Here is a 15,268-nt window from a genome sequence, read left to right as displayed (position 1 = left end):
TGCGGCTCGTCCAGACTGGGCTCCTTTTTGAAAGGACCCTGGCTGCTTCGAAGTCCCCTTATTCCCATCAGCTCATGGGAATAAGGCGACTTCGAAGTAGGCGGGGTCCTTTCAAAAAGGAGCCCCGTCAGAATGAGCCGCGCAGCGGCGAGGTGCGTCAATTTCGAAGTGCTGCAGCTGCCCGCATGCTAATGAAGCGCTGAATATGTATTTTAGCACTTCATTAGTATACTTTGAAATGGCCATTTGCGTGGCAATTTCGAAGTCTGGGGCTAGTGTAGACACGTCTGGGGTGGGAAAAGTTGGTACCTCCAGACATAGGAAGCAGTTGGACTATCATCCATGCACTCCATCACCTGACCAAGAAGTAGTCTCAGAGTCATAGCTTTTTAAAGTAATTCCCAAGAGCATGACCACACAGTGCAAAGTACTTGTTTGAATAAGATGAGCGAACTCAGAATACTATATTTTAGGTTGCTGTGCATTGTGTAAGATGCCATGTGCCACATGTAGGACCCTCAGAAATACATATACTAGAATTAAATGGGGGCAGGGGTGCCACTAGAGTTCTACAAATATCATTTCCCACCCCCCCCATGACATGTTATCCATGAAATTTCTCTCTCTCTTTTGGGTGATTTCACAATTCCCAGCATTTTGCATTCTTGGGAAGTTTAGGGACAGGACTTTCAAAATATATCAGATCATGCAAAAAGCCACTCTTGCACAAAAAGTCATGCTTGAGAAATTCTGAGCAGAAACAGGAGGGCAATCTTTGCATGTGTGCAGGAAAGGGCAAATTAAGACTGTGTTTATGATCGCAATAAATATGGTAACTCGTCTCAAAACACCCACTGCTAAAATAATCTTCCTCCCTCTGCTGTACTGTGACCATGTCACTCCACTCCAGAATCCCTCCACTGGCATCTTCTGCATTTCACAAAAGCCAGTGCTTAAATCTCTGGTTTTCTTTCCTCTTACTTCTTACACTCGGCTCCCTTTGTTTCCTGCTTCCACTCTTGATGGCCTCTCCTTACACCTGGAACTCCCACTCCTGGTGCAAAGGGTTTATTCAAATCCCCTTCTAAAGCTAGTTTCTTCCACCAGCCCTATTGCTGCTGATCCACCTAAATGTTAGTCCCCAGTCACATCTGTTAATTGGAGCGCTCCAATAAACTGCCTCTGCTCAGCCATGAGACCTTGTAACTGAGTGCTTCTCTCTTGCTCTCCATGGGGCAGGTCGGTATCTTTTTCTAGGTCTTTCATAGCATTGAACTTGTGCAGAGCTTAACTAAATATTAGTAATAAGAATGGTAAGTGATTGTTGATTATTTCTCCCATTTTACTTACTGGCATTTCTGGTGAATCCAAATGTCACTGCTTGAAATGATGTGCTTAGAGCACTCAAATTTTCATGTTTTGTTAGGTAGGGTGAGCACCCTCCCACTGATCACAGTAAGGAGCCCTTTAAATCTTGGCTAAACCAGGAGCCTTTTTAAGCATACAGACAAACAGAAAAATATGTAATCAATTATAAGGCTAGAAATGAACACTGATCATCTAGTTTGACCTTCTGCATAATACAGGCCACTGCACATTTCATTACTGCATTTAAAACTGTTATTTTCCTTTGCAGGAAGAGTCTTAACTCTATCTTGGAGCATGGTGTTTCATTCAAAAATATAGCCTAACCCCCTGAAGGATTGTAAACTTGTTTGCAGGGAGACTTATTCTTTACTTGGCACTCAATAACCACGTTAAAACATACCATAAATCGTCTTTATGTTTTGGCAGCACATTTAGTGTAGTTAATCATGTATACCCAAAGGGCAGATTGACTCAGCTGCAAGCTCACCTCCTTCCTCTGCCAATATTTGGATATTGTTTTTCCCATCTTGTCATCTTGGTTGTTTTTCTGACTCATTTCTTTTGAGGATCTCACAGAATTATTTGCTTTGATCAGATCCTATGACAGTGCACATTGACTGCAAATTGATAATCTGTTTCATAAGAAGTTTTTTCCCCCTTCCTTGCATTTGTTTACATTTAAGTTTCTTAGCTGTCTCTTGCCCTTGTATGAAGGAACAGAGAGCCACATTTTAAAAGATACTTAGATACCTAAAGATGCAGGTGGTGCTTTTGAAAATCCTACAGGGCAGCTATGTGCATATTTAGGAGTCTAAATACCTTTTAAAGGTCGGGCCCACAGTGAACATAAACAGAAACTCATTTGTCCCATTTCTAACCAGCAGGACATATACTGCCTTGAAAAATGGTTGAAGCTCCAGTGATGACAATAGTTCTGCGGATGGCCTAAAGGACAGATTTACTAAAGTAATTAGACGCCTAAAGATGCAGCCAGGCAACAAGTGGAATTGGGAAAAAGTGCCTGTGAAGGTTAGGCATTTAACTCCCATTGATTGTCTGTGAAATCAATCAGTAATATCCTCTTTTCCTTTGGAACAGCATAGAGGACAGGTTGGCCAGGTGTCCAGACTGCCTGGGCACATGTTGCCAATCCCACTAGATGCCTATCTGCATCATTAGGGTGAGATTAATTGTCTGTGTTTAACTGTGATAACATGCAGTATCTTCTTAGATACTCTACTCTGCGCTGGTTAGGCCTCAGCTGGAGTATTGTGTCCGGTTCTGGGCACTGCAGTTCAGGAAGGATGTGGAGAAATTGGAGAGGGGCCAGAGGAGAGCAACAAGAATGATCAAAAGTCTAGAGAACATGACCTATGAAGAAAGGCTGAAAGAATTGGGCTTGTTTAGTTTGGAAAAGAGAAGATTGAGAGGGGACATGATAGCAGTTTTCAGGTATCTAAAAGGGTGTCATAAGGCAGAGGGAGGGAACTTGTTCTTCCTTGCCTCTGAGGATAGAACAAGAGGCAATGGACTTAAATTGCAGCAGGGGAGGTTCAGGTTGGACATTAGGAAAAAGTTCCTAACTGTCAGGGTGATCAAACACTGGAATGAATTGCCAAGGGAGGTGACAGAATCTCCATCACTGGAGCTATTTAAGAAGAGGTTAGATAGATGGCTTTCAGGGATGGTCTAGAAAGTGCTTGGTCCTGCCATGAGGGCAGGGGGCTGGACTCGATGGCCTCTCGAGGTCCCTTCCAGTCCTACTCTTCTATGATTCTATGACTCTTGTTTCCCCACACAGGTGCCATTGATCTGTGAAACTAAACCCATCAGCATCCATCAAATCATGGCCTACCAGAGAAATGGTTGTGTGAAGAACATGAGTGAGTCTCGTGGCCCAGAGACAGTGAAAGCTTTTCAGCACCATATACCTATACAAGTGGAACAGGAACTAAACACAGCTGAGGACCTCACAAAGAAATCCAACAGTAAAGACCACTGCACTATTGAAATCAATGAACTGGAAACAAACGTGTAATTGCTATGTCTGACTGTATCTGATACCCAGTGACCCAATCACTACCTCAGAGCTGGAAGGAGGACTCTGTCTTAAATGGAAAAAAATGTGGTGGTGTGGTCAGCATGCTTATACTGGAGCTAAGAGACCAGCCATGATCAGGAAAGACACAAGGCTTGAAAGATATAGGGGGTTCCTTTAGAGGGATGATTTTAATACTCGGAAATTAACCAAGGGAAAGGTTTGGTTTTCTCTGGGCAAACTGATTCAATTACCATATAGCATCTGACACTCCTTTTTGGCTTTTTTTAATTTAATCCCTTTAAATTATTTCTGACAAAAGCCTTTTCTTTTTTTTTTGCATCTCACTAATTGTGAACATGGTACAGTATTTACATAGATGTGTTGTTGCCAGAAACTGATTCACAAAACATACTGAAGTGTATCCATTTTGTCTTCTCTGCTCCTCTTCAAACAGAGTTTATGCTTAGGTTTTAGAACAGCACTAAGAAAACTGCAGTGATCTCAAGAGACAAATTTATGTAAGTAATAATGCCACAAATTGAGAGCAAAGCAAAATACTTAATCTTTGCAAGAAAATCCATTCAAAAAAGCTATTCTGCTGCACACGCTTTAAAGACAGGCATCAAATGGAAATATACAAAGATGTCTAAATTCTTGCAAAGTACAGTTTGCCTTTTAAGTGCCAGATACACACAGAATTTTTTTAAAATCTGTCTCTGCAGTAGAATTAGTACAATGTACCTGCAATGGCAAAACCTTGCAAGCCCAAACACATAGCACTGATGCTAAAGAGTGTTCACTATTCTCTCCATTTATTTATAGACTGTTCCAGTGTATATGTGTATAACCTCAGTGCTCAATGTTCTTGACAAATATGCTTCATTCCAAGAGCAGACTAAACACAGACTGGAATCCAATGCAAATAAGTAATATTTGGGTTTTGTAGGGAGTTTGCTGTGGAAACTGACTTTTTTTATTTTTCATTATCTTGTGGGTTGAACTATACTGAATATTGTCTCTTTTTTCAGCCACCTACTGAATCCTCAATAAATTCTGCTGGGTGTGTGATCTATGTTTGCAATGAAGAACATTTTTAAATAAACCAGACATAGTAAAAACAGGTTATCCGTGCGCTGCTAGAATGAATGCATTCTTATTTATCTGTTCAAAGCTGGAGTGGCGGTGGTCTATGCAAAGGCGGGGTGGGGAAAAGGATTTGTGGATGTATATAGAACCAGATAGGTACAAAGATCACAATCTACTTCCTGCCAAATATTTGTGCAGTTTGTTATTGTTATGCCTGCCACATCAATTCTTGAAAGTCCTTCGCTGGTGCTGTAAAATAATGCTGAACATTTAGCTCTCTTCCCTGGGAGAAATTCTGAAATGAATTTAAGCAGTCTGTTCACAGAGGGCAACTTCTGCAGCACCTGCCAAAAGGAGAGGCATGCACGTGGGGGAGTGGGCAAGCAAGGGCACAGACCCTCCAGTAATCGACAGAGACACAGATCTCCACTTCAGAAATAATTAAAAAGTAGTTGCAAATAGCAGTTGTAAAAGCAAGCGATTCCTGAATGAGCCCTAAACTAGAACGGATTCCTCCAAACCGATCAGAGAAAGCCCATGCATAATGAATACATATACAGAAGTCAGGATTGGTAAAGGAATGGCACTAAACTAAAAACAGCTCTAAACTGTAACAACCATCAGGTCAGATTCTGCATTGTCCTGCTTCTTGCATAGTCATTTGTGTCTGTGTATGTGGCTGTAAAATCCTATTATTGTGAACTGGTAGCTTTTTACCTATTTTATGCATGTGTAAATGACTGTCAAAGGAGCAAGGAGTGTGTGCAATAAATAGTTCAGTCACTTGGTACCTACTTTTTGGACAAGTCTGCCCCACACACCTTGATTCCAAGGTGCACTGGACTGCCAGCTAAAAAATGCCATCAGTGTCCCAACCAGCAAAGCCACATGCTACTTTTTAGGCTTGTCTTCACAGTGCATTAGTGCATGAGACACCCTAGTAAGCAGTAGAACTTACATGCCAGTCCAGCTGGTTCATAGTAATTGCTCCCTCTGGATTCAGTCATTTCAAACTTCAAATAAAGCACAGTAGGGAACCTTCACTGCACAGCAACAGGGTCCATGCAGGCTGATTAGCACATGACATGCTGGTGCAGAGTAGATTTTACACCCCAGCTAGTGTCCACTGATATCCCATATAGACAAGGCCTGAGTCAAATGGTAAGACTGATAAATGACTGCAAACGCCACTGACTGCCTTGAACCTCCTTTCCTAATCCGTCTTCCAGGTCTCTACATGACACTATTTTATGGCTCCCATTAGGAAGGCAGCTAGGTGTCTGACGCAAGTTCCAAGCAGATTCTACCCTTAGGATCCATCTTACCACTGAGAACTCAACTCCCCACCTCTAAAAATATTGTTTTAAACCCTCCTTGGTTAAAATTACCAACACAAAACAAGACTCAAAACTACATGTCCACTTGGTAGTGCCTTAAAAGATGATGCATCAGTATCAGCCACACAAGAAGACTAAATGTTACTGCACTATGGCTGGTTGATTTTATATGAACTTCAGCTAACTTTTTTCTGTGCAGGAGATTTTTTTGGCTTTCTGGTATATTCACAGAAAATGATAAGATCTTTAGTGTGAATGCCTCTATGAGTTTAGAAGTATGGTAGCTTATAAGGATGTAATGAGGCCCCAGGAGACCCAAATCAAGCCTTAGCATTAGAAAAGGTATATGATTTCCACCAAATGCACCTCTCCAAAGGAAAAACTGTCTCATTGAAAGGAAGAAGCCAGTGGTTCTGAGCGAGTCATAATGTTTCACCTTTTCTCACCATCTTCTGGTGGGTGAGGCACTGGGACATCTTAGGTATAAAATGGCAAAACGGAAACATAGAACTAAGAACTAGAAGGAAATGTACTTCACTTTGAATGCTCTCTTAATCACATTGTGCATACCCCATTGATAATTAGTTTACGCTTTGCTTTGAGAATATTATAGCACAGTTTACATTATGTTACTGGTGCCAGTAAAAACCTCAGCCATTACTGAAGCACATACCTTTCACATGCCAGTATGACTACTGTCTATTACACTAATCATAACTCACTGTTACCTTTCCTGTTTGTTGTATTCATCTGTAGTCTCTAATTTTATAATTTAATTGTGTGTAAATTCTCTGTGGCCAAGATTATCTTTTATGTTTGTCCAGTGCATCAATCACTCAAATGGGACTTTGATTGAGACCTCTAGATGTATGTCTGCATTACATAGTAAACCCCAATCTGCATGACCTAGGCCTGCAGACTCATTCTTTCCAACCTCACACTGGAGTGACCATATGGCATTGCTTTGCGAGATTCATAGTCGAGCTGACACTAGGGTTACCATGTTTGAATTTTCAAAAGAAGCGGACGGCCCTGAGAGGAAGTGAATCTGTAGCAGTATATACCAACCCATTGTGCATTAAAGTACTATAACAGCGTTTCCCCAACTTAAAACATGCACATACCCCTTTCATGACTTCAGCCTTATCGGCATACTGCCTTTCCCAGTGCCAAGCCCGTGCTTATCTCCTGATTTGTAGTGATTTGTTTTCTGCCGCATGCCCCTTGAAATCTTCTTCCCTATGGCCAGTGGTACACGTACCATCCATTGGGAAACACTACTATAGCACTGTCTGGCTAGAAGATGAAACTCCCTGCCTATCCCAAGAGCGTTGCAAAGCAATCCAGCTTTGTACGTGAATAGTGCTAGCATGATACACACAGTCAGAAAGAGCACCTATTATTACCACTCACATAAGGGAAATCAAGGATGGTCCATGCATGCATGTAGCGAGGTGCAGTGGCCTCCCCCTGACTCAGAGGCCTCCCAGAGACCTTGGTGGGTGGGCCCAGACCACCTGTGTCCTGCCACCCAGACAACAGCACCTGGGGCTGGAAGTACCAGAGGCGGAGCCTGAGGCTCATTAAAAGGCTGGCCACCGAGCAGAGCAGAGGCGTCTGTTCAGGTTCCTGGGAGCCGGAGACAGAGGGCCCGTGCCAGACTGCCAGGCTGGCAAGGGCCACTGACTAGCCATCCTGACCAACTCCAGGGGCCTGCAGCCAAGCCTGCCTCTGGGCAAGTACCTGGATTTTCTCAGTCTACCCGGGCCCTCAAGCTGGCAGTGGACCCCACACCCCCAGGACCCACCTGAGCCAGGGAGGCTGCCTGCTGCCAGTTACCGCAGGGACCCAGATGGGCACGAGCTTGGAGTCCTGCCTCCCGCTAGCAACCCTGAGGCCTCAGACCTACCAGAGCCCCAGTCCTTCCCCCTGTCCACTACCTGAACAATGTGGAGATGCCCAGCTGTCTGGACCTAACCAGCTGGATTTGCCCAGAACAGATCTGCCTTCCTGAGCTTGCCATACACCCCTAGTGGGACCAGGCACCAATGGAGGTGGAAGTAGGAAGTGGCCCAGGGAATGCTCCACCTGCACCTATGGTAGTGCTGGTTGTGAGAACTTTGCTAGGGCCCTGGGCAGGGACACAGCAGAGTGGGAGGACCTGCGTCCGCCAACCCCACCTTTGGAGAGGCAGCCCCTCGCCTCTCCCAACCCACACCACTTTGGGGGGGTGTTTGTTTGCTGCCCTGCCCTGAACCAGGACCAAGGCTTTCTAACTGTTTTTTTTGCCACTCTGCCATGCACCAGGGCCCAGGCGACCCAACTGCTGACTGCTTGTTTGCCACCCACCCCGAACCAGAGCCAGGGCTCTCTACCTGGTTGTTTGCTGCCCTGTCCTGCACCAGGGCCCGGGCAACCTAATGTGTTGACTGCCTGGCTGCTGCCCAGCTCCAAACCAGGACCTGGGCACTCTGACTGTTTGCTGCCCCATCCTGAGCTAGGGCCTAGACCTTCCACAAACCTTGAGCTAATTCCTCCAACTGAGACTATTTGCTGCCCAGCCTGCACTAGGGTCAGGCTCTCCTGAGACTGGGCGTTTGCTGCCCTGCCCCATGCAAGGGCCTAAGCGCATATATTACTTGCCAGCACCCCCATTAAAAGGGACTAGACTCCAGGGAGACAGCTGTCTGCCCCAGGATTGGACATACCCATACTTGGGCGAGGTACAGAGGTCTGCACCACCCCTGAGGGGGTGCACTCTGGGCCGAAACCGTTACAATGCACATAATGGATTTCCAGGGTGATATGGAGGAGGAGGACATAACTTTGCTATCCCCCGCCTTTAGCTTCAGGGGCTGGGTCAGCTTAGGATGTTGGTAAGAAGTATAGTACACATAGTATGTTAATGCAATGTGAGTTGGTAGATGCTCATACAGATACACTTCCTCTCAGGGTGCAGCAGTATTAAGGGACTGCCAGAACTGCCAAAGTGGCTCCCTAGCCTGAGTGCAGGAGGCATGGCTGGGGAAAACAATGCCTGGACAAGGCACAGCTGTATTCCTCTCAGCCCTGGCAAATAAAGCAGCTCTTAAGGGTTACCAGCAGCCAGGAAAGAGATAGAAGTCTCAAGGTGGCTTTAATCAACTCTGGGTAATAGGCTAGTGCAGAACAAAACTCAGAATTTGGGCACTGCAAGACTGACAAACTCAGTCACTTACGCCCAGCACAACTTTACTGGACTGGAGGTTATGGCTCATGGATAGGCTGGGCAGGCTTTTTCCCCCCCCCTCTCAAGTAAGAACACATGAAATATAAATTATGGGACTAAATAGAGTGGCCACATTCTCAGCTGCTATCAATGAAGAAACTTCATTAATTTCAAAATATGGCCCAGTACAAGAAAAATAATCTTAACACTTCAGAGACACTTTAAATGCGGGAAGATTTCCTACGGACTGCATAAATAATTAAGATGTCTTTACAAAGTAAACTAAATTCATAACTTGCCATGTTTGGGGGACTTCCCTCTTTTCATCCTGTTTCCAATAGCTATGTTAACATTAGTTCCCCTTGTTAACAACAGCAGGATTGCTTTGTGGCACTTATGGGGTACACAGGAAGTTTAGTCTTCCAGCCAAACACATCACCTCAACCTAACCTATGTCTTTTATATGCTTGCTGTAAAAACTGCTAACAGAAGGTGGTTGATGTGTAAAGCAGTGTGTATAACTTGGGAACTGAAATGAAGCTGGGAAGGTTAGGCTGCCTTGATCCTACAGAGTGCAGAACATTCCTGAGGCTATGTCCTCACTATAAAATACAGGCATGTTTTTACAAGCACAAAGCAATCTTGAGTTAAAATCTTAATGGAAATGAAGTATGGTTAACTTTTACCTTGCTCTAGCTCATCAAGGTTAACCCCAGGGGTTGACCTGTATTAGTTACAAAATCAACACTATAGCCCCTTTTCTCCATTGGGACTGTACATTGAGCTAGTGATGGACTGACTTCACCTACATCCAGGAGAGGGTTCATGGCTAAGATCCTCCCCCACAAGCAGAGATGTCACTCTAGCCTGTCTGTGAGGTACCTAAGACACACATCAGCATTAGACACCTATGGCCCAAATCTCAAAGGTACTTAAGACTCTCCCTTTGCCTCCCTGCTGGCTTCTGAGAAACCCATTATTAGGCAACTCTCTCTCCCGATAGTGCTCCCTTTTTGGGAACCTTGGCTCGTAACTCAGGTCTGTGAATTCCACTGAGCAGCAGACACCTAGGATTTAGGCACTGCAACCCTTAGTCTCTCTGGGTCTCACTTTCCCCCTCTACTAAATGGAGATCATAATATTTGTTTCCTAACTCACTGAGGTGTTGCAAGGATAACTCCATTGAAGACTGGAGTGCCTAGATACTATGCCAATGGAGACTCACACAATTACCTTAGATCTTCCACTACATCTCACTGCTGCTGTCGGATTATCCCTTAGCATTAAGTGTCACCATGCCACTATTGTAACACACATTTGGGCTTTCTTCACACACAATTTATAAATGGTTGGCACTGTGGCCTAGAGAATATAGAAAGAGTCCACATTGGCATGGGCAACAATTCCTCTTCTCTTGAGTTGTCATGTCTGTCCATGTGGTTCACCCTCCTCCATTACAGCCCTTGCCCCCCAGATCATCCTGAAATACAGTCTTTGAGGACACGGGGGTTTCTGAGGATGACTGTTCAGGCTTTTGGTGGGTTGTCGACTTTAAAAAGGAGGTGTCGGGGCTTTGTGTGGTGAGAGACTGGTGGTCCTGGAGTGGAGGCAGTAGAGGAGACTGGCACTGCTGGGTACAGCTAAAATGAGGATTAGAGGTGTGGTGACAGTAAAACTCCACAGCCCCTTGAAGTGTCACTTGTAGTGCCCTAAACTCAAGCTCTGTGCTAGTGAGAGAACTCAGGCAGGGCTAAGTTGGAGACAACAACAGCAAAAAGTGGGGAGGCAACGAGCTGCTCCTTTCCCCCACTTCTGGATCCTCATTAGGCCTTAGCATCTTCATTTTGTGGCACTTTATTTTGTACCAGCCATCCTTTTTTAAAAAAAAGCATGTTTGGGGCACAGCCCACTTGCTGGTGACGTGTGGAGCAGAAGAAATTGTTAACAGAGTAGCTCTTTGTCATCTGTCATGTTGCTGATTGGTGAGATCCTATCCCGCTTTTCATCAAAGGAAACCATTAAGTGATCTATCAGGTCACCCTCTTCCTCCCAAGTCACAGACCCAGCAGGGGGTGAGCAGCTCCTGTATTGTAGATACTGCCTTTTAAATGAAATAGCACCACAGATGTGGCAGTTGGATTTGTGGATGTTCTCAGGCTCAAGGTTATTGCCTCTTTCAGAACCTTTCATCTTCCTTAAGATATTAAATACTGCAGTTGTTGCTTGTTTTAAAAGCAGCCCTTCTTCCACTACAAAAGGCCATGTTTCAGCTAGGGGTGAAATATTAGTGGGCATGCCCACATACACATACTGTAAAATAGAGCCAGAATTTGACCCATCACACACAACTTACTATAGCTAAGCTTTGGCATTGTACTCTCCTATTAAGGGGATTATAGCTTTAGCATTTTTTTTTCCCAAAGACGGGCATTTTAATGAGATGGAAAAAACAAGTGAAGCAGAATTAAAAATGTTTTATGTTTGATGATATCTCACATTACATCTACCACAAGCAATGTAAGAGTTAGAAGAAAGGAACAACAACAAAAAAAACCAATGTTGAAATGTTCTATTATGATTTCATTGGATCTAGCAGTTTTGTTGGATATTTTTACTACTAAGCTATTAAAAACATGTGGAAATTACACAGAACGAAGCCTAAGTAGACATTTTGAGCCCTATTCTACCCATGTTCAGGTCCAATTTAATATGTTGAGTGCTTATCATCTTCAGTAGCCTTATTTCTTGAAAACACAGTGACACTCAAAATGCAGTTATTTGCAGTTTGCATTATTAAAATGGACCCTTCCGCCACACTCAGGTTTTTATAAAGGAATGCCTATATCTACATCAATTTACCCATGACACACGGATAATAAACTGAATGAAGCATACAGATGCTTATTAGTGGAGAAGGGCCCTATGTGCAGAGTTGACAGCCAAATCCTAACTGTCTCAAAAGTCAGGGCAGGCGATTGGATCCAGAACTATAGTTGTGCCCAGCTCAAGTTGTCACTTTTTGCACATCAGGAGACTCAGAAAGAGAATACTCAGGGCATGTCTTCACTCAGGTGATCCATATACAGGTCTGAGTTAGGTGCAAAAGACCACACTGTAAAGCCATGCCAGAGTAACTTGGTCTTTACCGGTGTGTGCTGTAAATTGAGCACTTGGACAGCTGCCCAGGAGAGATTCATGTACTGTCCAGCTGATTGGCAGAGTGCCCACAGCTGGCAGCATGTGTTTCTATTGGCAGTGCACATGCCTTTGTGCACATAATAAAATGTATTCTGCCCCAGATGGTTAAAAATAGGGGGAACGCTGGTGAGGCATTCATCTGCATGTCAGAACCTTGGGGGCATATCCCACTGTACTGCAGTAAGGTGACCTGTTCTATGATTGTTTTAGGAGAACTTGTTTGCCCTTTGTGACACACAGCAGGAATTGTGGGAAGGCATTGGAGGATTATCAACACTCAAGTTATTTAGCATATGTCTTCACTGCAAACTAGGTGGGCTAACAGCCTCAGTGAAAGTTTCAAATGACTAAACTCAGAAACCCAAATGAGCCCTCTAGACCAAGCTGAGATTTTGTCTCTGGGCAGGAGTGCAGTTAGAGACAACACCCAGTAACAGCCTGAGTTAACACTGCCGGGAAGACCTACCAACTTTTTTTTTTTTTTTCAAACTAAATTTTCTAGGTTGTCAGTACAGTATGCTACCACACCCAGAGTGGCTCAGGCACAAGACTTGTAATTTTTCATTTGTGGCTGAGAGAACTGCACATTTACTCATTCACTGATCCAAAGCAATGTTCTTAATATTGCCACAATCACACACTACACAGATTTTGGTATTTCCATGGAAACAACTCATCCATTTATAAAACAATTTCAGAATCTTAGAGTATGTTTTTTTAAAGCATTTAGAATGAGAACATTTTAAACACAGCATTTGAGGTTGGTCTGTTTAATGTTCTTGGACATTCAAATTGCATTTGAAGATTTTTAATGGAAATGCTTTGCATGACTGACTGTATGGCACATTCTTAATCCACTACCTCCATGTATAACTCACAGCTGGTTGACTTCATAAATGCAAAATGATGAATCAGAGCTGCAATATAACACCAATGTTTTTCTTAATAAAGATGAAGAAATCAAGGCCTCTTTAGACAATTCACTCACTGTTGCTTAGACTAGTAATTGCTTTGTTACAGTGCAATGGCTTCCATAAAATAAGTCCCATTCGAGAGAGACTCTATTTGAATAAAGCAGCCTGAATTCCATGCAGTCTCAAACTCAAGTTCTCTAAACTTATTTGTGTGTGCTAGAACTTATAAAACAGCTGTTCCTAGACCAAAACAAAACCAAAAAGCTAGTGTGCTAACACTGAGTTCCCAGGAAAGCACAGCTGCAAGCAGAATGGGGTTGAATGCTGCACTCAGAACCCTGCACTCTCAGCACTGTCATGGACTGGGGCAGTGGGACTGCAGCTGAGAAATGCAGGACCCTCCTGTGCATAGTTTCCTGTTAAACAGTACAGCTGTTGCTACAGGTGAAGTCAGGTTCAGAGCCAAGTTCCTCACAGCCTTTTAGCTTCCAACTCTCACCTTTCTCTGCCTCCATGCCAGCACCTTATGGACAATAGAAAGGACAGCTTGCTGATAGCGTGACAAATACAGCTCCCAGTTGAGCTGTGTCTGTATGGAGCTCTTTTATTCATTCTGCAGCCAGCTCCAAAACCCCTTGTCCCAGATAGCTCACCTCCTGGGGTAGCTCAGAGAGCAAGTCCCATCTCTCCCGGCTGTGAGGGAGCAAGGAGATGGGACTCCTTCTAAACATGCCTCAGGAGCTGAGCAACAGTCATGCTCCTCTGTCATCTGGGGACGCTACTAGATTCAGCTGCTGGCCCTAAACCACTTCCCCCCACCTTCTCCTAATGAAGGTCTGGGGTATAGGAATGGGGACCTGCAGGAAAATTTCTCTCTGTTCTCCCTTCTTCCCTGCTGCTGTTTTTCCTCAGGGAAGATGAGCTGGCGGGTCCTTCCCACAATTGCTGCCTTAATGAGGGTGAGGGCATTAGAGGTACCTGTAACCACAGGAATGGCTGAATAACAGTGCTCCTGCCTGTCCTTCGCTAACTGCACCAGCATCACCCCCCTGCCACCATACCTGGAGCCACTGCTGCAGCTGTCAGACCCACCAACACAGATCTGAACCTCACGCCCCGCCCCCGATAGCCCAGCTCCTCTTCTGCAGACTCCTGGGCATCCCCCACAGCACTCACCGGTGCAGCCATCCCCCCTTCCTCGCCTATCACCTTCTAGGGCTGCCTGACAGGCCTCTTCTCTTCAGCCAGCCTCACACACTCCAGGGAGCCATCTTCAGGATGCCCCCTCAGTCCAGGAGGGAGGCCCCATCTTCTGAGCAGGGCTCCTGCTTTGCTCCACTCCCGCCAGAGCCTAGGCCTCTCACAGGGCCAGGCTGCGCCTGATGAGCTGGGCATGGGGAAACCACACCCCCCAGTGTGAAGCAGGTTGTCGGGGGAGGGGAGGGAAAGCCTGGTACACAGGGAAGCGGCAGGTCTATGGGGCGGAGCCAAATGTGATGTCACAGGACCCTTCCACACAGGGCCTCCCTGCCTGTAGGGCAGGCCTGAGCCTGAGGCTGCTCAGCCTCTGCAGCCGCCTCCCTATCAATTGGGGGGAATACGAGGGGCACGTCCACTCCTGGAAAAAAGCTTATGATGGGAATGGGAGAGTGGATCATTCCCAGGCTCTGATGTCTCCCAGGGGTCCACTAGGAGGAAAGAAGGGCTAAGCAGAGAGCGGGAGTGGGGTTTGAACCCTGGGCAGCAGAGAAAGGAGCAGGAGAGGAACCGGGTGTAAGAGCTGTGTGTGTAGGTGATGTGGGGGTCAGTGTGGGCAAAGTGTTATGGGGTTACACAGAGCAAAGGGACTGGCGGGAAGAGGATATAATGTGCAGAGCAGCAGGGAGATCTGGAAGGCAATTCTGGGAGAGGAATGGGAGAGTGCTGAGTTGGGTGTAGGTACAGTAATGTGGTGTCTGAAGACACTGAAGCAAGAGAGGGGAAGTGAGGCAAAGCGGAAATGGGAGAGGCTGGGGGGACCAAACTGAGTTGGGAGTGCATGGGAGGAAGATGAGGCAAGAGGGAGAGGAGGGCAGGATGGTTGGCAGTAAGGGGGAGTATAGTAGAAACAGTTGCA

The 15,268-nt window shown here is 45.2% G+C and overlaps 1 protein-coding gene across 1 annotated transcript in view; it reads left to right on the top strand.

Annotated features, from left to right (window-relative positions):
* SLC1A7 (solute carrier family 1 member 7) overlaps window positions 1–3,586 on the top strand; it is a 78,742-nt gene extending 75,156 nt beyond the window's left edge. Inside the window, exon 11 of the mRNA XM_075002352.1 lies at window positions 3,170–3,586. Coding sequence (XP_074858453.1) covers window positions 3,170–3,406 — 237 coding nt within the window. The 3' untranslated portion in view covers window positions 3,407–3,586. The remainder of the gene's footprint in view (window positions 1–3,169) is intronic.
* The last annotated feature ends 11,682 nt before the right edge of the window (window positions 3,587–15,268 follow it).

Source organism: Carettochelys insculpta, chromosome 9, assembly GCF_033958435.1.
Source record: "Carettochelys insculpta isolate YL-2023 chromosome 9, ASM3395843v1, whole genome shotgun sequence".
Taxonomy (NCBI): domain Eukaryota; kingdom Metazoa; phylum Chordata; order Testudines; family Carettochelyidae; genus Carettochelys; species Carettochelys insculpta.
This window is presented reverse-complemented; position numbering and strand designations above follow the sequence as displayed.